The sequence below is a fragment of the Zonotrichia leucophrys genome, chromosome 12 (assembly GCF_028769735.1).
Source record: "Zonotrichia leucophrys gambelii isolate GWCS_2022_RI chromosome 12, RI_Zleu_2.0, whole genome shotgun sequence".
Classification (NCBI taxonomy): Eukaryota; Metazoa; Chordata; class Aves; order Passeriformes; family Passerellidae; genus Zonotrichia; species Zonotrichia leucophrys.
Window position 1 is genome coordinate 1356800 of NC_088182.1, and position 25742 is coordinate 1382541.

At 49.4% G+C, this 25742-nt stretch overlaps 1 protein-coding gene across 1 annotated transcript in view; it reads right to left on the minus strand.

Moving 5' to 3' along the window:
• The window catches only part of ITPR1 (inositol 1,4,5-trisphosphate receptor type 1), a 160142-nt gene extending 134658 nt beyond the window's left edge, over window positions 1–25484 (minus strand). Inside the window, exons 1-3 of the mRNA XM_064723957.1 lie at window positions 25345–25484; window positions 10051–10158; window positions 6433–6503 (exon numbers count right to left, since the gene is read on the minus strand). Coding sequence (XP_064580027.1) covers window positions 6433–6503; window positions 10051–10142 — 163 coding nt within the window. The 5' untranslated portion in view covers window positions 10143–10158; window positions 25345–25484. The remainder of the gene's footprint in view (window positions 1–6432; window positions 6504–10050; window positions 10159–25344) is intronic.
• Window positions 25485–25742: the final 258 nt, after the last annotated feature.

Below are 25742 nucleotides of genomic sequence, written 5' to 3' on the forward strand. Positions count from 1 at the left end.
ATAAAGGGCAGCAAATTCAAATGCATACAAGCAGTTGGCAGTTTTCTAGTGCAGCTCTATAAATACTGAAAGATTCCTCATCAAGGCAGCAAAATGTATTTCAGATTCAACTACATCCTAATTCAGCAAGACTAAAAGATTTTTTTTTTACTCAAAATGCTCAATGCTTCAATTTTGAATTAAAAAAATATAGACACAACAACAGACTGTATTTTTATAGTTTTTCTTTTCCATCAAACAACCTAAAACAACTTATTTTGATTTTACACTTCCTATTTTGATTTCTACTATTTTTGAAAAAGGGGTAAGAGGCATCTTTTTTCTTTTTATGGTGTTTGTTTGTAAAACAGAAGTTGGTTTAAGTGGGTATTCACTATTATGCTTCACTTTCTACTTCTGGTATTCAGCACAGGCATTTTAATCTGACTTGGACATCTCAAAATTGGAAAGGAGTTTCTATTGCAAGTGATGGATGTCTCTGCAAGAAGGCTTTGGCCTCAGCACTCGGGCACTCCCCAAAGTTCTGCTTCCTGCACGAAAAACAAATCCTGCTATTTGAACTGCTACTTTCAGAGGGGGAAAAGAAAAAGAAACCATATTTAAAGTCCAGTTTAAATATTCCTTAAAGGAACCCAGGCACCTTAATGAATGCAGGCAAGCATTTCAGCAGCATGAGAAACTCCATGCTCAGAAGGAAAGGAAGCCCAGATTGGCTGTGCAGCTCAGATCCAACCCATCCTCTTCCAGCTCAAACCTCTGCACAACACCCACTCCAACTCAGCTGAGAGAGTCAAACAACTCAGGCTGTTTCACATCAAAGTTTAAAAAGCTGATATCATCCCTTTCCCCACAGCAGAGCGGGAAAAGTGTGCGTGGAGAGGATTCAAGGCTGCCCACAGGAGCCCCAGGCTGATCCTGACCCCACAGAACACTCCTGCTGAACACAGGGGTGGCACTGCAGCACCCCAAAGGCACCGTCTGCTGCTCACACTCCTCCAAAACCAACAGGCACAGGGACCTGGGTGTTTGTTTTAGCTTGGTTTTTAATTTGCAGAAGCGTTTGGGAAATGAACTATGTGACCCTCCAGCTGAAAGGATCCCTAATCTCAGCCCTGATGGCAAAGCACAAACAAGCTTGCCCTGGCTAAATAAGGGTAAATAATGTGTATGTGTGCAACAGGATTGCAGAGCCTCCAGGAAACCTGCATGAATCACAGATTTCCTTCATATTTTTCCTTCATATGGAGTTTCCTTCATGCAGCACAAAGCAGGAGTGGGGAGGCTTCAGATCAGTGATGGCAAAGCTGTGAAGGACAAAATAGAAAACATTCCTGCCAGGGAGAAGCACATTGGCTTCAGCAGGGATAACTCAAGAACATCCATCAAAACTGTGGATATTGGAAGGAATGGAGGGTGGAGAGGCCCTGGCACAGCTGGGGCTGCCCCTGGATCCCTGGCAGTGCCCAAGGCCAGCTTGGATGGAGCTTGGACCAACCTGGGACAGTGGGAGGTGTTGCTGCCATGGCAGGGGCAGCACTGGATGAAACATAAGGTCCCTTCCAACCCAAGCCATTCCATGATCCACACTAAATCCAGATTTACAGCCATATCATGATAAATTAAAGCTGCCTGGGGAGCTCCTCCCGCTGCAGCTCCAAGGCTGAGCCCCAGGGCTGGCCCCCAGCACCTGCAGAGGCAGCAGCCCCAGGAGCACAGCGTGGATCAGCATCAAAAGAACAAACAGAATCTGAACTACTCCTCTCCTGCTCCGCCATGAGGGTATTTTAAGTCTAAGATATGGGTTCATTCCTTGAACATCTTGCCAAAAAAAGAGTGTTGCCCAGCAACTACTAAAACAATGTTCTGGAAGGAGGGAGCTGCTGGACAAATTAACCCAGTGAGTGCCCCTTCTGCCAGAGTTTCCAGCAGCTATTGCAGAGCTGCTGGGAGGCTGGCACACAGCTCTGCATCCCAAATAAAGAGCTGCAAGGAATTTCCTGAGAAGCCTGTCAGCCAGACTGTTTTGCTGTAGTAGCAGTAGTCTTGCATTAAACAAACACGTTTGGCTGGGTGCAGGGCTGTGCTCCAGCACCAATGAACACAAATAAACCTCTGGAAATACAGAGTCCAGCTCACCGAGAGCACAGAGCAGCAGCTCCAGCACCAATGAACACAAATAAACCTCTGGAAATACAGAGTCCATGTCCCTGAGAGCACAGAGCAGCAGCTCCAGCACCAATGAACACAAATAAACCTCTGGAAATACAGAGTCCAGCTCACTGAGAGCACAGAGCAGCAGCTCCAGCACCAATGAACACAAATAAACCTCTGGAAATACAGAGTCCAGCTCACTGAGAGCACAGAGCAGCAGCTCCAGCACCAATGAACACAAATAAACCTCTGCAAATACAGAGTCCATGTCCCTGAGAGCACAGAGCAGCAGCTCCAGCACACATGAGCACAAATAAAGCCCTGCAAATGCACGGCCCAGCTCAGTGAGAGCACAGAGCAGCAGCTCCACACCAAATCTCCAGCCCCAGGCTCTGCTGCAGCTCCTGCACCAGGGCAGGGCAGAGTGGCACCTGCAGAATAAGGAACTGTGTGTGTTTCAGCAATGATTTCCAGTGGAAATTGCAGCTCCAGCCCAGCTGAGGGTCAGCTCCAGTTCACACTTCCCACATCAATCCATGCACGTTCAAAGGAAATTCATTTATAGCCCCTCTTCAGCTATGGCAATTGGAGCTTCATAAAAACATTCAATGTCTTTTCTGTTTAAAGAAGTGCAGATAACTAAGGGAATGTCACACTCTTTCTTTTTTTGGAGACTCACACAAGTAGGATTTCTTCCAGGAATCTCATCTGTACACAGTACATTTACAACAGTTAAGTAAGTAAAAAAACCTTCTTTTGCATAAACATTATTAAAAAGAAACACTAATGAATGCAATCTTCAGTCTTCACATTTGGAAAAGCAGATTTAGAGGACTTTTGAATGGAGCTGGAGGCATGAAGGGGCAGAGAAATGCTGCACTTGAAAAAAACCCCAAACACACCCAAACCACTGCATTTAAAGTGGACACAGAAAGCCAGAATAAAAAAACTCCACTGAAATCTTAGACCATAACTGCCATCCAACCTCAAACCACTGACCTCAGGTGCTAAATAATTCTGCTTGGTATGGAAAACAGCAAGAAGAAGAATCAGCCTTCACACCTTCCAGTGATCAAATGAATACTTTAATGACCTAGAGGCACCATGGCATTTAACACGTGAAATAACTGCAGGTAAACACTCACAGGAACTTGAGTGTGCTGCACTACCTTCCTCTGGAGCTCCTTCCAACTCCAGCACTGCACTTTTTTCCATCTAATAACCTGGGAATTTTATTTTTTTTAAATCACCTCCTTTGCACTCCTTTTAAACCATCTCCTTTGCACTTTTACTCCACACTCCAATTCCAAGCATCACTCCCTCTCTGTCTCTCTGCTGCCTCTGCCCCTCACCCTTTCCAGGGCTCTCCCATCTCCAGCTCCATCTTCCAGCCAGCTTTTCCCACCACTCCTGTCAACAGAGGCAGTGCTGGTGTCCCCAGGATGTCTCTGCTCCTCCTGTCCCACCATCCTCAGTCCCAGATTCCCCCTCTGCCTCCAAGCAGAGATCTCCCAGCACACAAACCCCAGCTCAGCTGGGAAGGGGCTGTTTTTAGGAGCACATTGCTCAGGCAGGGCTATTTTCACAGCAGCAGCAGGTTAGCAGTGTTTAGTGACAGAACATACTCGCATTGAGGCACTGCTGCCAAACCCCCTGTGTGCACACACCCCCACTTTGTGCACAGCAGCTCTGCTCCATTTCAAGGGCCTGAGGTGCAAAGAAAATCCCCCGCCCTCCAGAGCAGGGCCTTGCTGCTGCCACCAGATGCAAGGGATTAAATGTAGCCTTGGCAACATGACTTTCTACAACCTGAAGCACCTGTGGTGAGGGAAAAAGCAGGGTGGATTCATTCTGCCACTGGATAGACAGGCTTGAGTTTCACACTCAAATTTCTTGCAATCATCTATGTGTATCTAAGCAGTCAATCTTGCTTCTAGAGATCTCTCCTCACATTGATTAAGCATGAAATTTGTGTTTACAAGAGTTTTACATCTGCCCACAGAGGACAGAGCTGCTCTAAGAAGCTCAGAATGACACTTCTCAAAAAATGGTACCAGAAAGGAGATCCCCAAGCCTGGCCAAAGGTGCCAGGCTCAGTGTCCCTCCCAGTGACCCCTTGGAGCACAGGGACACAAAGCAGGTCACAGAACCACTGAAGCGTTTTCCCAATCCTCTGTAAGGGTACAATCCAGGTCACTTCCATCTGATTTATTTTCTTTTTACTCCAAAAAGATTTCTGAACATTCCCTCACAATCACCAGTGCCTGACCCCACTCCTCAGGCTGCAGCTGCTGTGCTGACCAGCATGATTCTGGATGGTTTGGGCTGGAAGGGAGCTCAAAACTCACCCACTTCCATCCCCTCCCATGGCAGGGACACCCTCCCCAACCCCAGGCTGCTCCAAGCCCCACCCAGCTGCTGCATAAAAATGGAGTATTTTCCATTTCTGGTGAGGATGAGGTGATAAACTCCACAATTACTTCTTCTGAACATGTTTATCACAGAAAGCATTTTATCTCAGACTACACTTACAAAGTATGTGTATAAATAAGAGAAAAGCCTGCTAAAATTTTATGACTTTTGTTGCCATTCACCATTAAGCATAAACCTCCCCATGAAAGCTTCACTGAAGTAACTACAAAGGTTGGAAAAGGTTCACACCATTCTTTCTCCCTGTATAAATTATAAGTAATATGAGAACATTTACAATGTCTAACCACGGTGTTTTATGTCAGACAAATGTCTCTCTGTACTTGCAGTTCCTAAACTGTGCTAGCAAGAATTGCCTTTTTCTCATTCTTTCCTCTCTCTCTGTCTCTCCCTCCGCCTCCCTCTGCACCCAGCAGTCTCAGTCAAATCTGCTTTTATTCTTCCATACAATTTTAACATCAAGAATGGCTCAGAAGTCAAGGCTCTGCTTCACAAAACAACATTGTTCTTTCTTGGAGAGCTTACCACTGAATGCTGAACCTTCCCAGGTTGCCTCTTTAGTGTTTCAATTATCAGCTCTTCAGTTTTCCAGGAAAAAGGGAGAAAAACCAACAAGAACTCACAGATTTCAGCAATATTTTAAAAGGAGAGCTTCATTACATGGGACATCGTGTCATGGCAAAAAAACCCCAAAACCACCCAAATAACAGCAGGCAAAACCAGCAGCACAGACTGTGCATGGTTTTCAAGGGCAATCACCTGCAGTTCTGGGCAGACCTGAACAGAATTATGGTGATTCTGAGACCCTGATAAAGGCAAAGCATAAGCAAGGAAACAGATTCATCCAAAGAAACGAAACACAGGTGCTGCTACATCTGAAACAATAAAATCCTGACCAAAATTGTAGAATATTTGGCTGAGTTATCCTGTGGGTGAAAGATGCAACCCAGGGGTGAGAAAAAGAATTCGAGATCTTTGCAAACCAAATCCCAGTGAGTGCTTCTCTTCCTGTCTGAGGCCTTTCTTGCCAAAGTGAAAAGCAGAGCACTAATTTCTTATCACTGAGCATAAGTTTCCTGGCAGAGTGAAAGCAAAGCCCAAGGTAGCTCATATCAAATTAGGTCAGATAACAATAGCTGTGGCTAACACTTGCTCCTTTTTATTTTCCTCCTCCCTGAGGTTTGGTACTGGGTAATTAGAAAGAAGGTGTGATGGAATGGAGAAAAAGAAATGAAATTCCCAGGGATTGTGAACATTTGGAGAGATAGGAAAGGCAAACAAGGGTAACCTCAACCCCATCCCCTCACACAGCTTGCTTCACTCCTGCTGGGCTGGGACAGAGTTAATTTTCCTTGCAGTAGCTGGTAGAGCTGTATTTTGGATTTGTGCTGGAAGCTGTTGCTCACACAGGGGTGTTTGAGTTAGTGCTGAGCAGATCTCTGCTCCCACCTCCCTGTGAGGGCTGGGGGGCACAGCCATGCCCAGGGTGTCCCAGCCCAGCAGGGCACAGAGCTGGCAGTGCCTGCTAGGTGCCATTTGTCTTGGCCCAACACCTGCCTGCCCATGGGAAATGGGAACCAATCCACTCTCCTGCCTTGCTGCTGGGTGAAGCTGCTCCTTTATCTACTGAACTGCTTGATCTGAACTCTCTTCCTCTCCCCATCCCTCTGGGTGGGGCTGACTCAGCTTAAACCACCACAGACATTCAACACACACATTTTTCCTCATGGGTTGCCATCCATGGAAGAAGATGACACTAAAATGTGCCACAGAGGTGAGAAATTGTTACAGAGCACTGCACAAAAAGAATCATTTCTAAGAGAAGGGTAAGGAGCTGTCTGACCAACTTACCTCTGAATTTTTTGGGTGGGTTGTTAAGATCACCTGCTTCTGGCTGTACCACACAGCGATCATCCACAAGGCTGCAAAGAAATGAGCAGTGCAGTGAGATCCCATCCCCTGCAGCCCCCTCCATCCTCGTCACAAAACCAAAGTCTTTCACTTGCAATATTTCATCCGAGTGGCCACTTCAGCAGAAGACATTCCCCAAATGCCAACTTATGCCAGGTCTTTCTAAGAAGCATGCAGCTAATTTTGACTGTTGCCCAGAGCTTTGCTCCTGGTAGGTGGGACAATAAAAAAGTCATTGCTCCTGTGTTCTGCATCATCCTTACGTGCCCTGCTCGAGGTGCAGACAGAACAGCCCATATTCTAGGGAGGTGACAGACAGCCTCAGGACAGCTCCTGCCTCTTGGACAGATTTGAGTCACGCTGCAAATGTGTTTGTATGAATAGAGAACAGGGAAATATGACAGCTATGCAAACTGGACACTGACCCAAGTACTAAGAAATGGCAGGAAGAGTCAGTGCCACAATAAAAATTGACTCCTGAGAGAAATGAAGGCACAAATGTACCCTCCTGCTCACCAGCCGAGCTGAGGGATGGAGCCAGCCGCCTCCTGTTCTGGTAGGAAGAGGGGGAGCTGGACAAGCAAACCCAAGAGATTCCAAGAGGGAATGCCAGGACAGAGCTGCTGTCCCTGCACAACCCCCACAGGGTCAGCTGAAATCCCACAGAATAAAGGGAATAGGTGGGAAGCCCCTGTTCCCACTGCTCTGAGCAGCTCAGGATCAAGGTGGAATTGGGCTTTTCCCAAACTGGAAAATTGCACCTGTAACCAAACACTTTGGGGCTTGTTTTGATCCTAAATGACTCAATTGGGCCCTTCCAACCAATCTGTCAAAGAGGCTTTCTACACAAACGTAGAAAGTAAAACTCCAAGGTCAAAGGTTTGAGAGGTCCATTCTCATGCAGAATCAACTGGAGGAAGACTGAGACCTAGAATATGAGAGTTGTTCCTTGCAGAGGCTGCTCACATGCAGGGAGCATCTTGAGACAATTAGAGAAAATAAGGAAGTGCATGAAAATTAAGAGATCAGAGAAATTAAGAGGGCTCAACAGTTTTATGCATCTAAGATTTGCATATGCAAACATTCAGAGTGAATTGCTTTTTCCCCATGGATTTTCTCCCTACTCAGTACTATATATATATATTTATATATAGGTGCTCCAACATGAATGGTATTAACATTTGAGCTGCAGCACCTGCTTCTGGTGAACAAAGGGCCAAAAATATCCAGGAAATCGGTTACTCTGATCATCCCATACAGATAACCTCAGTGCAATGCATCCCTCTCATCTGAGATTAAGTTGAAAATAAAGAGGAACTTCCCAAACTAGTAAGAGGAAAATTTTACAGGGTGAGAAACACAAAAGAGGATAGATTGTACACCAGTAATCATCATGATGACAGCACTGAGTCTGGGAAACAGCAAGAGTCAAGTTAAGATTAAGCAACATGTCATAGGAATATTCAATAGGAACACTCTTCAGAGATTTAGGACAGCTTTAGAATGTAGAGTGAGTGGCATCTGCTCCTCAACCTTCAGGAACCACATAACAAGTCATTACACATGTTATGACATCAGACTGTCAAAACTCCACATGGGCTGGAGGACAATTACACCAAATCTTCCCTTTGCTGCTTTAATTTTCTCCAGGATAAAGACTAAATTAAATATGGGACAAAACTAATTTGATTACAGAGGCTTATTAAGATGATAATGCATTTCATGTTTCACATAGCAATTAGGATTTCTGGCTTAAATTAGGCTCAGAGATATGTGGCCATTACATAATGCAGTTACCTTAAAACAGCACTAACCAAATCAAAGAGGAGGCCTGAACACAGAGGGGACTTCAGGCCTGCCATGAGAACATCTCATCAAGCCTAGGAGATAACAAAGCTTGGGGCCTGTCATGTCCACAAGGACCAGCCATGGTGAAAAACATCTGCTCAGCAATGCCCTCAGAAGCCACAGCCACTGCATACTGTTCATGCACAGGACCCACATGGCAGAACAACTTTCTACTTGGCCTGCAGTTATTCACTGCCAAACTCGCTTCGGGACTGGGAGGAGAAACAATGGGCAGCTGTAGAGGATAACTCATGCTGCCAGTGTTCAGCAGATAGTATTTGGCCCGTCACACAGCTGATCCAGGGCTGCACAGTGCACGTGGCATATTTGACCAGGACCTGGGAAATTTGTCAAATACATTTGCCAAATACTATTCGACCAACCCTACTTACTACACCCCTTGCTTTTATCATACCTTCTCTCCTTTCTGGCAGCATCCCATATTTTCTTCTCTTTCCTATAATAGATCATGGTGCATCTTCAGTGACTGCTTCCTTCTCTGCCCCCTTATTTTCCAGAATCCTAATAGCTAGAGGACTAAACCTACAAGTTAGTTTGGAGTCACTCAGGAGAGACTGCAGCCCATCGTTTCCTGCCGAGGCACTTACCAGGATGCTGGCTCTGTACCCTGCTTGGGAGCTCCATTTAGCAGCTGCATCTGGGCTGTAGGCATCAAAAATGTGCTGTGACTGTACCCCCCCTGAGGCCCTTAGGGCTACTGGAAATGAGAGAGAGCAGGTTGTGTGTGTGCCCCTCACTGCTCCTGCCCTGGGGAACAGGGGCCAGAGGTGCTCTGGAGCTTCTCACCCTGCAAGGGCTCCTGCCCAGGCAGCACCAGCTCCTGATGCTTGCAGAGGTTCCTCCACATTGGGATCAAACATTCCCTGGCCCTCCTCAGAGCTGTGCTCCAAGCCCATGGCTCTGCTCTGCCAGCTCGTGCTTTTCCCACGTGAAAAGCTGTTTTTGTGGTGGATGGAGCAGCATTCCCCTCTCGTGCTGCACAGCACCTGCCCCTGGCCTGGTGCAGGCAGCACAAAGGGGCAGGAGCTGGCACAACACAGCTCCCACTGCTGCTCCAGGGCTCTGGCAAAGCACAAGGGTCAAAACATCTTCCCCTTTGATAGGAGAAAAACAATTTTGTTTGTAGGAGAAACCTCAAATTAAACCTCAATTTTAAGGCCAAACTAGCTGTAGTGGTGAGTTACTGGTATTTAAACCACTTGGCTCGGGGATTTGATTTATTTTTTTGTTAGATAAATATGGGGTTTTGTTAGATATATATGTTTTTTAGAGTACTTCCATTGCCTGTGCTACATCCTTTGTGCAGTCAGCAGAGTGCACTGGGGTCTGCTCATCCCTGACTGGGGAAGGGGCAGGGAGGGACAGGACGGGACACACGGACGGACACGGGACAGACAACAACATGAAAATCATTGGGTTGCATTCATTCCCCCCTACCCCTTCACCTGACAAGGTTTCTCCTCCCCACCAAGGATATTAAACTGCACCACAGCCATGGATACACTCTCCAACCTCCCAAAATCTACCTTGCCATATTGACTTCAGGCTATTTTTAAATGTAGGGCCAAGTCTATCCATAAAGCCCCCTTGCTTTAGCCAGTATTCCCTAGGATCAGGCTCAGGAGAGCTAGCTGAGCTCTGCTAGTCCTTCTTACAGGGTTTTGAATACAAGAGAACAGCTGTTCTTACCCCAAAGTGCTAATAAATCCATTTGTTGAGCCCTCTGCATAGAGAGAACAAATATCTCCAATATGAAGGAAGCTCGACATCTTGTCAGTCATCTCTGGCTTATTGCCCCTGGAAGAAAGAAGAAAGAAGAAAGCACAACATGAATCAGGCAGAATTCCTTGGTGCAGCTACCAGGGGTTACAGCAACAGGAGCCTTTGCCTTTGATTGTTGGTTTGTTTGAAAAACCGAGCAAGTTCTCACAGAGCAACTTCAGGTATCAAAGGAAGCCCAGCAGGCCAGAGTGCTTGCTTGGAAAAATAAACCAGGAAAAACAAGCAGCTCCTGGCATCTCATTGCACGTGGGACTGCCTCACAGGCAGGCATTCATCCCAGAGGATGCTGGATTTGAGTGCAGCTGCAGCAACCCCTTCCATCCCACCTGCCACAGGCAAAAGGGGACTGCTGCAGTTTCTGCCACATTTGTATCTAAATCACATTTCTTTGCCAGAACTAAAGGTTTAAGCATCCTTTTAAGGTTCTCCTTTGTGCTGGAATGGTGCTCCTGAGAAATTCCAAATATTGACCCGATTCATGGCAACATTTTTTGATAAAATTTGGACATGACACCAGCAGCCTCCAGCTTACACCCACAGGCCCAAAACCAGAATTAGGTGAAGACCCAATCAGCATGCCTGACAATAGATTTTGCATATAAAAAAAATTACGATTTTTCCAAAGTCAAATGCTTTATCAGACAACCAAATCCCCATTAAATCAGTAATTCTTCAATTCTAGGTTTAATATAGATGGCTTAAATGTAACACTGAAGAGACAGACACTGAGTGCTGCCAACTTGAACTGCATTAAGAACTTGATTTTCTCTAAAGCCCCAAGTCCAAACAACACAGGATCCACCTGTCATTTCAATAAATATAGAAAAAATTTGAGTTTCAATCTGTCACAGCAACAAAGAGCCCAACACGAGCCCGGATAACAAACCCAACAGAACAGATTTTCAGAGACATCTTTCCCAAGCCCATTTGCTGGTTTCCTGGAGATCCTCCCAAGCCCTGCTTTTTGATCAGCGAGTTCAAAAGGCCCAGCAGCTCCTGTGCTTGAGGACTCAAACAGCACCAAGGCTGCTCCAAGCTGCTCCTCCTGTGAGCCCTGCAGCCAGCACTGCCCAGGGAGAAAAGCACTGAGGCACAAAAGCTCCCAACACCTCCTCCCTCTCCCTCCATCACACCCAAAGAGGCTCTCAATGCTCCAAGAGCAGAAAAGGGGAGCAGCAGGAAATTCTGCTTATTCTAGGGATAAATACCCCCTTCCCTGAGCATTATCTTGTTTACCAAAAGGAGCAGGTTGTTAGGCAAGCTTGGAGCTCAACCAGGACAAGTTCATGGAGATCTAAAAGGTGATGTTTGCAGCTATGAAAGGGCAATAAACACCTAAAGTTACACTTTTCTTCTGAAAAGCTCCAAGCAGCTCTCCCTTCTCACTCCCAAAAGATCTGTGCTGCTGGGAATAACAATAACAACTTTCATTATTATTATTAAATCAAAGCACAGCATGGACATTCTATCCCTGCAGATCTGTGTCACTGGTACAATGAAACACAAATCCAGGAAAACCAGGAGATAAGAGGCCAGGCTGGTATGCAGGTAAAGGGGTCTCAGCTGCCCTGGAATCAAATCTGGGTGCACACAACACCAAACCCTTTCTTGGCTGCCTGTTAAATGCCAAGTCCTTCAGCCACTGCATGTTACACAGTCTGTTCCCATTCCTTCCTGATAAGTGGACAGAAAAACACTGCTACCTATTTTAAGCTATATGCCAAGAAACATACAGAAATATGCAGAGTGACTGAATTAGCAACACTGGGAATACAACTTTTCCCATTTCCTGACTTGGATGTTAAACTACCAACTTCAGACTAAAAAACTTTTCATCCCTCAAAATTAGGCTCAGCCCTGAATTAACACAGCCCAAAGCAAAAGCTGTGTAAGCCAACAAAACCCACAGGTACTCCCAAATTAACCCTTTCTAACTGGCATTAAGGTTTCCTTTCAAGGCTGGGGAGGGGATTACTCTTTCCTCACAAGAGGCAGATGCTCACCGCAGCTGTTCCCAAGGGAATGTGAAGGTCAAAGTTATTGACTTCCATTAGAGATTTTTTCCTTGGCCAAAAAAATAGAAAAAAAATCTCAGACCACTGCCCAAAACCAGGCTGAGGGATGGACAAGCCAATTCCTGCAGCACTTTCCAGGACACAGCCTCAATTTTCTCACATTTTCTTCACCAAGGAAGACCCCACTATACCGTGAAATTATAACTCTGATATATCATGATAGTGCAAACCCCCCAAAAATGCTCTTCTGCAAATTACTGACAATTCCACTAATAAAATGTTTGTCAGCTTTACCCAGAACCATCACAGAGTTCTGGATATCAGAAAGGTTGTGTCAAGCCTAAGTTCAATTCAGTGAATTGAACAGCTGAGCTTTTCCCAGATCATCCCTAGAATTCCTGGCTGAGCCTGCAGGGCTGGGTTTGGGGTGCAGCCTGGAACCCCAGCCCTGCTGCTCCCACCCAGCAGAGCTGTGCTGGAGTTTGGCTTCACCAAGGGCTGATCCGGCTCCAATAACCTTGTTTCCCAAGCTCAGGCAGATTAATCACCGTGTAAGCCCTCACTGCCCCTTCTCCCGGATTTCTGAATGCTGTTCCAGCACCCATCAGTGTGATGCCATCCCCAACACACCAGGAGATGCTCCAGGGAGCCAATTCCCACAGGAGTGAGCCTCTTCTGAAACACTGATTTATCCTTGAGCTTTCTCATAGTCCTGGCTACCTCTATTTAATAGCCAAAAGCATCCCTGACACCTCTCCCTGCCAATGCCCAGCTTGGCCAGGGCTCAGGAGCACGCTGCACTGGCAGATGGAGAAGGGGCTCAGTGACCCCCCAGGCCTCCCCACACAGGAGGGAGCAGAGTCACTGCTGCACTAATTCAGCTCCAAAGCTTTTCACACACTCTGCTCACAAGGGACTGACAAAACCACTCCAGTTCTGGCTCCAAACACTAAATAATCAGCCACCTCAAATGGAGGCTTTGCCTACCTCTGACAACTGGGAAATGTGAAGCAAAAAGTGGAACTGGAAGGTTTTTAAGAGCAAAGTTCCCAGGTACCCAGTATTGAAAAGCTTTTTCTAAAAGATGCTGTCAACAACAGCTGGCCACACTAATCCTCCCAAAACCAGACCTCTGGGGGGTCATCTTTGATTATTTTCTTCAGCAGGACAAGGCAGAAGCAGAGGCAGTAAAAACCTGTCAGCCTTGGCACATTTATCCAAGTGCACAACACAGGGAGACCACAGGGACCGAGAGAGCAAGTTTGCTCCTGGACACATCACTCAGAGCACCCATGTGTGTGTCCCTGGCTGTGAGGGGACACTGCCATCCCCACATCACTCAGAGCATCCATGTGTGTGTCCCTGGCTGTGAGGGGACACTGCCATCCCCACGTCACTCAGAGCACCTGTGTGTGTCCCTGGCTGTGAGGGGACACTGCCATCCCCACGTCACTCAGAGCACCCATGTGTGTCCCTGGCTGTGAGGGGACACTGCCATCCCCACATCACTCAGAGCATCCGTGTGTGTCCCTGGCTGTGAGGGGACACTGCCATCCCCACGTCACTCAGAGCACCCATGTGTGTGTCCCTGGCTGTGAGGGGACACTGCCATCCCCACGTCACTCAGAGCACCCATGTGTGTGTCCCTGGCTGTGAGGGGACACTGCCATCCCCACGTCACTCAGAGCACCCATGTGTGTCCCTGGCTGTGAGGGGACACTGCCATCCCCACGTCACTCAGAGCACCCATGTGTGTGTCCCTGGCTGTGAGGGGACACTGCCATCCCACGTCAGAGCACCCATGTGTGTGTCCCTGGCTGTGAGGGGACACTGCCATCCCCACATCACTCAGAGCACCCATGTGTGTGTCCCTGGCTGTGAGGGGACGCTGCCATCCCACGTCACTCAGAGCACCCATGTGTGTCCCTGGCTGTGAGGGGACACTGCCATCCCCACGTCACTCAGAGCATCCCTGTGTGTGTCCCTGGCTGTGAGGGGACACTGCCATCCCCACGTCACTCAGACCATCCCTGTGTGTGTCCCTGGCTGTGAGGGGACACTGCCATCCCCACATCACTCAGAGCATCCATGTGTGTGTCCCTGGCTGTGAGGGGACACTGCCATCCCCACGTCACTCAGAGCACCCATGTGTGTGTCCCTGGCTGTGAGGGGACACTGCCATCCCCACATCAGAGCACCCATGTGTGTGTCCCTGGCTGTGAGGGGACACTGCCATCCCCACGTCACTCAGAGCACCCATGTGTGTGTCCCTGGCTGTGAGGGGACACTGCCATCCCCCATCACTCAGAGCACCCATGTGTGTGTCCCTGGCTGTGAGGGGACACTGCCATCCCCACGGCACTCAGAGCACCCATGTGTGTGTCCCTGGCTGTGAGGGGACACTGCCATCCCCACATCACTCAGAGCATCCCTGTGTGTCCCTGGCTGTGAGGGGACACTGCCATCCCCACATCAGAGCACCCATGTGTGTGTCCCTGGCTGTGAGGGGACACTGCCATCCCCACATCAGAGCACCCATGTGTGTGTCCCTGGCTGTGAGGGGACACTGCCATCCCCACGTCAGAGCATCCATGTGTGTGTCCCTGGCTGTGAGGGGACACTGCCATCCCCAGGGCACTGACCACACACAGGATGACCACCAGAACTCCCTGGAAGGGCAGGACAGGGGATTTTCACACCCTCCCAGTACCTGGCTCTCGTGGGTACGGCACAGTCACGCTGCTGCAAAGGCAATTGTGCTCCATGGACAAATACAACCATTACCCCACTATTTATTTATTTTAGATATGCCACTGCCAAGAGCAACTGATTTACACTAGATGAGGGGACGGCCCTAAGAGAACATTTGCAGTTATTCTGTGCATAATCCCAGCTTTAATGGCTGTTTCATAGCCCTGCAAGAGGGGATTCCTGCAGGAAATTCATCCTGCTCCAGCTGAAACACAGCAGTGTTACCCAGGGAGCACTGTCCTCCTCCTCCCCTTAAACACTGCAGGAAAACAAGATTCTCTCTAGGTAAACTCACTCTAAAAAATCAAAGATGAAGCACTGATAAGCATGGCATTATCTAGCAAAAATAAAGTCAGATTTCTCCAAGCAGCCTAACTCGGGTGGCAGCAACATCAACAGCAGCAACCCAAGCTGCAAAAATAATGTTCTTTTCTCACCAAGCTGAAGGTTCACATCTTAAGAAACAGAAGGACTTGCCAGGATACAAAAGAAAGATGAACTAAAAGTGGACTGTACATTGAGAAGTTAACTATATCTGCCCACAGACATCAAAAAATTCCTGAGCTATGAACACATTCTACAGTATTTTTTTAAGCCCTGAAAGATGAACCTTTATAATTCTGTTGGTGACTGTTTCCTCGTGTCTATATCAAAGTCAGTGGCTCCGTATGTTTTATATACAGTTTAACTGCACAGGAAAACAAAAATCAAGTTTCTGTTGAAGAAAGCGACTAAAATAAATAAACAAACAAATCTGCTCAATTTCATGTGAATTTCAAGAAACTGACCGACAAGTTTTTCCGCCAGCTCTGCTCTGTGGGGCTGAATCCATTCATGCATTAGCTAGTTTCAGGCAGGGAATTAAAGCCAGGAAAACTTGCTATTCAGCCCAGGAGTTGCAGGATTTCCCCCCTGCTCTGGTGAGCACAAATCTGCAGCACACCACCACGAGTGCGATCTCTGACCGAACAGAAAGTGACACAGCTCCGGGGTTCAGTTCTGATTATTTCTTACTACACATTACCTTGTGTGTATCTTCAACACAAGCTGCTTTTCCTACAGTGAAAAGGACTGAACAGAAGCAGTTCTGAAAGGCAGAGGAAGGGTTTGCACAAGCCCTGGCCACGGTTTGTCCCCAAAGCCAAGGAGAAGCTCTGCAGACCCAGAACTCTGCAGTTCCCACCAGCTCCCAATCCCTGCTGCATTTTAGGGCACAAGCAGAGCATATGCTCAGCCTAATGGCCTTGAATAAGCCAGGATAAGCTTAATACAGTCCCTGAAATGCAATCCCTTTTCTCATGAAAACACATTTCATACGGGCCGTTAAAGCGGGATTACCAGTGACAACACCACGACATCAAACCGAGTGTTCAATATCAAACACCTCCGTGAGACAGCTGCCTTTGGAAACGCTCAGAACGGGAAATGCAGCTGCTTTGTAAACATTTCACACTAATTTCTCCCATCACTCATCTCCCTGCCGATGCTAAGTCAGAAAAAACAGGTTCCAAGAGCCGGGAGTTTGCTTTCCTTGAAGAGCCCAGCCAAGGCCCTGTTTGAAGTCCCTCCTCGCAGGGACTGTTTGTGACAACATCCCTGCCCTGCCACTCCTCATCGCCAGCATTTCTGAAAAGGCTTTTTCAAAGAAATCAAAGCTACTTCCCCGATTTCATGTCTCACACGTCTGCTTTGTGTGGGATTTTAATTCTTTACCCCGCGACTGCAAATCCTGTTTGTAAAATAAACGAGCCCAAATGTGTCTCATTGCAAACTGCTTGATTCCCAGCTACTGGGATACAAATTACTGTGTCTTTCTAAGATGCTTTAATGATGTTTGTTTAGATTAAGAAAAAAGCTCCTTGCTGTGCCCTGCAGTCCCAGGATGCACCCAGCTCTCTCCTGGCAGATTTGCACTGTGGTTTAGTGTTCAATTCAATAAACATTGGCAATTTTATATGTACTGGTACCAAAACTGGAGCAGCACTTTATCAAAGTCTTTTTCACTATCTGGGTTGTTTAAGAATAGAATCTCCAACTGTACTTAAGTGTTTCAAGTTCATTACTGCCGACAGGAAATTCCAGAGGGAAAGTTTAATTCTGTTTCAGTTTTTGACAGAAGCAAGACCAGAGTTTAAGGGCAGAGAGACAACAAAGAAGCAAACACAAAGAACTGCTTAATGGCATAAGCAGAATCAGCCAGAAATTAAGAGATCTGAGAACCCCCACGACCAGGTAAGTCTGTGTTTGAATTAAATGGAATTGGGTCATTAATATTGGTAAATCAGGCCAAGCAAATTAACACTTTTTAAATGCAACCAAACACTGTATTATCCTGAAAATCCAATTCTTAGATAATCTGGTAAATCCAAATTTTACAAGATTACTTGGCTGAAAATTTGATCCTATAGACTAACCAAGACTTCATCTGTTTTTCTGGATAACACCCACAGAGCATTCTGTATTTTCACAGACACAGCTAACTTGAAAATCTGAACCCAAACCTGATGTTTCTCATTCAGTAAAAAAAGGAAGATTTCCTCCCTGAGGATGCTAGGAAAGGTTCCTAAGAACTCCATTAGAACAGCCAAGGAAGGGAGGAAGTGCTTTATTTAAAAGCTCACCCAGTGAATAATCACTGTGCTGGGGCTGAGGACAGAGCTCTGTCATCTGCAAAGCTTCTGACTTTGCAAATCTGAAAGGAGCTCTTTGCACTCGCCAGGGAAGGGAAAATGAAAGGATTTTGGGAGAGGATCCTGAACACCAGATCTCCATAACCTGCAGTGGGACCCAGCTCAGAGACAGCACTGGGAGGGCTCAGCACTGCTGGTTTTATGCACATGGAGCTCCATTTCAGAGACTGCACCTTAAAAAAACCCTATCAGTGCAGTGCCTTTATCTACCACAGGATCTTGTTCTCCCTTCAGCTGCAACCTTTCATGTCCAGGAGGCTGCTCTGCCACCCATGGGTGGCTGATGAACCGTTAGATTAAGGGGGAGAAATGCTCTTTCTCAGACCAAATCTTTTTCCTCCTGACACTCAAAATGCAGCAGATTTTGTCTCCAATTTCCAGGCTGATCAGGCAAGATGGAGGCTGGGGAAGGGGGAAGGAGGGAGCAGCACAGCACTGTGACTTTCTCAAGGACATGCAGCAGGTCAGACTCGGGGCCCAGATTCAAATCCAGGTCTCCCAAATCCCCATGCACCAGCCCACACTCCCCTCTGCTCCCAGGGGAGAGATCAGACTCACTGCTCATCTCATCAAGCACACACTTCCCCTTCCTCTAAAAATAAGTAGGAAGAGCAGTGTAAATTCACACAGCAAGATGAGGGCCGAGTTAATTACATTCTATTCATACTATTTGCCACTCCACAGATAAATAGATTTATCGTATCAGTGACAAAGTTATTCCAAAGTTACTATTTCATAGGTGCAACTGCAGTTTAAGAAAACAGATAAAGCAACTCATTTTGGTAACTTTAACCTCAATAAAACCTCAGTACAGGAAAGCAAATGTGCACAATGTTCTTTTCTCCTTAGAAAGGGCGCCTGCCTTTTTTTTTTTTAAATTATTTGCCCAGTGCAACCAGACAAGCTAGTTACAGAAAATTCAAGTCAAAAGCATGGAAGTCACACTCTGACAGCAATCCCTTACACAGCAGCCACTGACTGAGGTAAGAAACATGACTGACAGGTCCTACTGACAGGCATCTGCAGGCAGCTGGAAAAAAACTCTATTAGAGACACACTGTCAGGAGAAAAATATCATTTCTTTGTTCCAAACTAAGTTCAACCTGACAGCATCTTCTCAATCCCATTAAAAGGAAGGAGCACTTGCTGCAGCTGATCCTTCCTGAAGCCCATCCTGGCAGGCTCCAGCCCTGCTGGGAGGAGGCAGCCTGCACGTCAGCCTCTGGACGAGGCCCCAATGAGCACACAATGTTTTCCAGCATATTTCTATCAGGAGAGAGCTGGAACACGCCAAAAGGACCAGGACAACCAATGTCATGGGCAAAGAGAGCAAGCTTGGTTTATTACACCAGCTGGAGCTTGGCCAAGGAACAAAGATGGCCAGGGAAGAAGAGGGAACAGAACAGCCCCAATGTCACCTGCATGGCCAGGTACCTGCTGAGGGCTCACCACAGCAGGGGCTGGTTCCTGCACCCCACATCACCCCTCGGCAAACCCAACACTCCCTGAGCTCAGCAGTTTGCTCACCTGTCCCAAGAGCAGCCTCCATGCCCTGTGTCCCCCTGCCCTGGCCCCTTCCCCAGCCTGTCCCCCTGCCCTGTCCCCTCTCTACAGCTCCCCACCTGGGCGGGGGCTCCCTCTCCTCCATGGCGGGCGCGCTGTCGGTCTCCAGGGCTGGGCTTGGCAGGGCGTCCCCCGGCACAGCTGGGTCCCCTCGGGCAGAGGGCAGAGCAGCCAAGGCCTGTGTCCCCGTGGGCAGCCCCTGCAGGCTCCGAGGGCAGCGCTGTCCCCAAGGCAGCAGCTTCCCGTGCGCCGCTCTCCGCTCGTCCCTCCCGGACACCTCGGCTGGCTCCCGGCTCTCTGGATAAAACCTCAGCCCCGGGACAACCAGCCCAAGAGGAGGAGCCACTGCCAGCACATGATGAGCACGTGTGGAGAGCCACTGGTGGCCAGGGGACCTACTTTGAGCCCCAAAGCCCCGGTGGGCCGGGCTGCGTTACAGATGAAGGCTCCAGTTCCCAGGCTGCCCTGTACCTGTTGGCCTCCCAACTGTAATTTTCCAGAAGGCAAAGGTTCAAAATGCTGAGCCACCCACGAGCATCAGCATCTGAATCTACTGAACACTTAAGAGAGAAGCAGCCAAGGACTGCAGAGTTATTTTAATCAGAAGTTCTCAATTAACCCTTGGGATGAGGCACCACCAGCCAGCTGAGGTCGGTGGCTGCATCTGTGGCCATGTGTTTCTCCTTGCAGTGGGATGCAGATGGGACTGAGCTGGACTGCAAACAAAGCTCTCTTCTTCACAGCTTCTTGGCAGATCCCTGAATTTCTGAAGAAGTGGACAGGATGGGCCAAGGCACAAAGAAATGTTTATACAAGTTTCATGCAAAACTGCTACTAAACAATTGCACAAAATAAAAAACAAAGTGCAGTCTTTGGGCAGCAGCCATTTTTTGGCCTACTATGATCAGAAATTTCTTCCATGGGCATGCCCAGAGATTATCACCCTCTGACCACAGAAGATCATGCACCAGACAAGGAGAGGATGAACTGCCCGTGTCCACTGGGTTCAACCCACCGAGCCTCTTCCCTCAGAGCTCAGCACCGCATTACTCCAAAAGCAGAGGCATTACCCAACATCCCAACCCAGAAACATCTGGCATTTCCATCTCTCAGAGCTATCCCCCTCCTTTGATTATCTCTGCCAAATGAACACAGAGTCACAGACTGGTTTGGCTTGAAAGGACCTGACAGATCATCTCATTCCACTCCCTTCCACTAGAGCAGCTCCAAACCCTGTGCAGCCTTGGCCTTGGACACCTCCAGGGAAGATCACCGCTGAGATATGAACACTCAGCTTCCTGCAGCACTGTTCATGTTGGTGTTCTGGCACGTGAGGCTGCAGTTACATTGCCACAAGCCACAAATCCAAAACCAAGCAACACAGACTTCCATGCACGTTTCCAGCCCATTTTCTCTCCTGAGGGTTAACTTGCTCAGATATCAGCTGACATTTTATTCTCCATAGAACGCTGCTAGGAAGTTCTGATCCACGTTTTAACAAGCTTAACCAAAACCACAAGCATGAAAATGAAACTCCTCTGAGTTCAGAATCCACAGCTGAATGTTGCAGCTTTCCTTGCTTGAATTACAGTTCCTGTAGTTTCCATTTCATCTTTTTCACAGAATACAATCCCAGAATGGTTTGGGTTGGAAGGAGCCTTGAAGATGATCTCATTGCACCCCCTGCCATGGGCAGGGACACCTTCCTCTACCCCACATTGCTCCAAGCCCTGTCCAGCCTGGCCTTGGACACTTCCAGGGACAAAGCAGCCACAGCTTTTCTCAGCAAATTTGGTCCCATAAACCACAAATGCCCTGAAGACCTGGAAATGTACATTCTCAACAGGTAGAGCACAAGCAAGAGCCACAAAAGATCCTCTGGATGCCTCTGCTAATTGAAACAAATACTTGCAGCACCCTGGAAAGAGGGATCTGCCTCCATCCCCAGCCACTGCCTGCTCATGCCAAGACAGAGAATTAGGCAATAATTGCTGTAGTCCTTTGGTAGTGTCCATGGGGAGCTGAAATTAGACAGGAATATCGAGCCAGATCAAAGCCTGTGCAGTTCTGGCATCCTGCCTCCTGCAGCATCCTCCAGGAGAGGCTGGGCTGCACAGGGATCACTTGGAACAGCCATGGACACTGCCAGCATCCTGCCCTGCAGCACAGGACACTCTCTACTGCTCTCCCAGCCTGTAAAGCAGCACCTGTCCCCACCCAGCACAGGCCGCTGGATGAAACTGGGCAGCTTTTAACACCCCCTGTGCATTATCCCACATAAACAGCACAAAAAAAGGCTCCAGGCCACCCAAGCACCTTGAGCTTCTGTTGCTATCTTAGCAGAAGAAACTAATTTGGGACATACAGTAATGCAGATCTTTAGGAACCAGGATTTACACCACAGTCTCCTTGTGAAGAGATGTTACATTTACATAACCTTCCAGCAGCACATGATTTTCTGCCTCTAAACCCTTTGGTCTCCCTAAGCTGCTTTGCTGAGGTTGCCTTCCCTCACACTCACCCACGGGCGAGCCAGCAGCTCGTCTACCAGCTACTACAGAGCCACTACCCTCATCCCACCTCCCACGGGAGCCTCACATTCCTCCTGGCTTTAAGACAATCCTACAACTACAACTAGCTTGTATTTATGGGGTAATAATGTCTCAAAGACTCCCCAGCTGACACATCAGATATTCCAAAGCAGAGTGCTGAGCAGCCAGCACAGCCACCACACCAGGCAGCACCACAGGACCATGGAAGCTGGGAAAGACCTTCCAGGTGTTGAGTTGAACTGATAGCACTGTGCCCACCCAGCCATGGCAGGAACAGCCACATCTGCTGAGTCTTTGAACATCTGCAGGGATGGGGACACCCTGCTTCCCTGGGCAGCCCATTTCAGTGCTTTCACTCTTTCAAGTGAAGTTCTTTTTCCTAATATTTACCCTGAGCCTGCCCAGCCCAGCCTGAGCTGTTCCATCTCCTCCTGTCCCTGTTCCCTGGAGCAGAGCCTGACCCCTCAGCTGTCCCCTCCTGGCAGGAGCTGTGCAGAGCCAGAATTTCCCCCTGAGATCATTTTGTCCAGGCTGAGCCCCTTCCCAGCTCCATTCCCATCTCTGGACATGCTCCAGCCCCTCAATGTTTTTCTGGCACCGAGGGTCCCAGAGCTGCTCCTTGGCACTGCCCTGCCCCTGATGCCACCCCAGCGCTGGGGCAGCTCAGGTGGCACTGCTCTCTTGCCTGATGGGGCACAAACGAGCCCAGGTGGCCAAGAGCAGCTCCACCTGCTCCAAGAGCTCCTCAGAACAAGCAGCACCTGCTCCAATCCAAGGGCAGGTACCAGACAAGGGCCCAGGGTACCTGGGATCTGCTCTAATCCTGCCTGACAGCACTGAACAAGGAGTTCCACCTCAATGCTGTCCATTTCAGCAATTTACCAGGAGAGACCAGCTCATCTGATGAGAAGCAGCCAAAAGGAGCTGCTGCTTCCAGAACAGACTTCTGGACCCCCCCAGTTTGACCAGCCCTCCAGGCTGTTCCCTTTTCTCACACAGTATGGAGGAGCTGGATCCCCAGAATTCACCCCAAACCTGGCACCCCTGCAGTTCTCATGCTTGCCACTCTGTCAGGGACATTCAGGGCTGTCTTTAGCAGAGGAGTCACTACAAAGTCAGAGTAAGAGCTCACACCACACAACAGCAGCACATGGTGGTTTGCAGCTCTCCCTCACTTGTGAGCTGCAGGATTTGAGATTATTTCTCCACTTGAACTCAATTTGTGCATTTTCTAGGCTACAAACAGGTTTGTTGAGGGAACAGGAGAGGGTTGATGGTGCTGTGGATAAGATCATGTTACAGAACCACCGAGGCTGGAAAAGACTCCCAGAATCATTGAGTCCCAGCTGTGCCCAATCCTCCCCTCATCCCCAGCCCAGAGCACTGAATGCCACATCCAAGCATTGCTTGGACACCTCCAGGGATGGTGATTCCACAAACTCCCTGGGCAGCCCCTGCCAATGCCTGACAGCCCTTTCAATGAAGAATTCCTCCCAAAATTACACTTCTCGTTTATAACCAGAGGTCACAACTGTCCATTACGTCCCCTCCACCCTGCTCATCAGTCCCAGAACAGCTCCATTCACCCAAACCTGCAGCTCCACCAACCACCATCAGAAATAAACCAGATGCTCTCCCTCCTGTGCTCCTCATCAAGGCCTCCTCCACCCTCCAACGATGGTGTTCAGGATTAGCACATCTCATAAAAACCATTTCCCCGAGCTAAGCTCCACCCCATGATTGCAAAGGCAAACCAAAGTTACTCCTGTTTGTTTACTTCCTAATTTATGAAACCTGGTAAGAGGAAACTATTTCCAAGGCTTAATCAACACTGCAAAACAAGCAGATGGGAGAAAAAAACCTCATCTAAGCAAACACTTTAATCTTGGGGAAATAAGGTATTTTAACAAGAAAAACCCCTGTTATTGACAAACAAGAGGCAGCTTAAAGAAAACATTAGAAATAATCAGCTCAGCATCAGCTTGTTTTGAAACACGCTGCAACTGTGGTTTTGTTTTCACAGTGATTCCTTCTTTTGGTTTAGGCACACTGAGCACTACCAGCTCAGGCTGCTGGGTCCCACAGCGGTCAATTCCCACGTTTGTTTCACCACGTGTCCTGTTAACCCTGCATTTCTGGCCTGATGGATGCCACAGCTTTCTGCACCCACCGAGCAGCCTGAGCTGGGCAGCCAGAGCTCTGCTCCAGCCTGCAATGCTGTTACTGCTCCAGACACACCAGCACAGCCACCGGGCACTCAGACCAGGGGAATGCTTGCTGTGCGAGGAAATTGGTGTAAATTAAGGCACAGAGAAGAAATCCAGTGCCTGGTAGCCCATTAAGGTGGCCACAGAGGAAGCACTGAGGGGAAGGAAGGGATATTGGCCTCACATGGCATCGCAGCTGAGCCCTGCAAGGAAAACAGCTCCACCTCGGGCCTCTGGCCTGGGCTCAGAGTCAGCCAGCCCTCCGGCGAACCCGTCTGCAGTCCTGGGATACCGGGCTGATTCCCGAGCCCAGCAAAACAGCCTCAAAGCAAACAGCTAAACACACGCTGAGAAATAAAACACATGCACAGGTACCGAGCCTCGCTAACAAATAAAACCAGCGGCTCCCACACACGCTACTCCCCGCACGACTCGCAGCCACTAAATCTTCATCAGGCAGAGATCTGGATTGTATTAGCCACGTTCTCCCTTCCTGATTTGTGAGCAGCAGGACCGCAGGCCGATCCATCTGCGGCTGAGCAGGCACGGCACCGCTGCACGGCAATAAATCCAACTCCAGCCTTTCACCTGTTGGAGTCTGCTCAGACAAACTCCGGCGGCCAGAGCGAACCCACCTGGGGCCGGCAAGGGAAGGGCCGGGGCAGCCCGGCTGGTCCCGCTGCACGGAGCGTGTTCCCTGCGGGAAAAGCGGCACCAAAAGGGGCACAGGGAGCCCGTGCCCCCCGAGCAGCCCCCCAGAACCCGCAGGGCTGGGGCGCTCGGCACGGAGCCCTGGAGCCGCTCGGGACCGTGGCACATCCCACGTACACGCATGGGGAATGTACATGTGCCCCCACCCCTTCCCCCGCCGAAGTCCAGTTATTGTAGTCCAGGAAACAGCCAAATATTTGGCCTGTCAGGCCAGTCAGCGGGACCCTCCGAAACATCCACCCACAGCTGCCCGCTTTTTGACCATTTAAGAGGAAGATCGCCCATGGCCAAGTCCCCATCGGCGCTCACAAGTGTTTACATAACGCCAAACATCGCTCGCAGCCGAGCCCCGAGGCAAAAACACGGGGAAAGTTGGAGCGGAGGCGCAGCCCCGCTGCCGGGCCCGCGGTGCTGCGGGGGCCGGGACCCCGCTCCGGGACCGCCGGGACGGCGCAGGGGGCTCTGCCCGCTCCGGCGAGGGCTGCGGCGGCCGGGCATCCCCGCCGAGCACGGGAACGCATCCCTGCACAGCAGCGGGCTGCATTCCCGGCTATCCCCGCCTAGCAACGGGCTGCATCCCCGTTGTGTCCCCACCCAGCACCGGGCTGCATCCCTCGGGCTGCGGGACGGGGCTGCCCCGACAGCCACTCACCGCCTGCCTCCCCGCCCAGCCCAGCCGTGCCGTGCCGTGCCCGCTCTCTCCCGGCCGTACCTGGCTGCGGAGGCGGCGGGGCGGGCTATGGACGGCTCGGCAGCTCCATACCGGCGGCGCTCCCGGTCCCGCTCCCGGAGGCTGCGCCCGCCGCCGCCTTAGCTGCGCGTCCACATGGTCACTGCGCTCCGCGCCCGCCGCCGTGCCTTAAATAACCGGCGGGGCACGCTGGGTAAGCGAGTCCTGCCGCCGCCGCCCCGCCGCGGGGGCGCGGCCCACGGGACTACAGCTCCCAGCGTGCCCCGCGCCGCGCTCCGGGCGGGGGTAGCGGACAGCGAGACCCTCCGGGTCCGTGCGGTCAGTGATGGAGAGGGACTCCTCTGTCTGTGCGGTCAGGGTCGGGGATGGATCCCCTGGTCCGTGCGGTCAGGGACGGGGTTGGACCCGTCTGTCTGTGC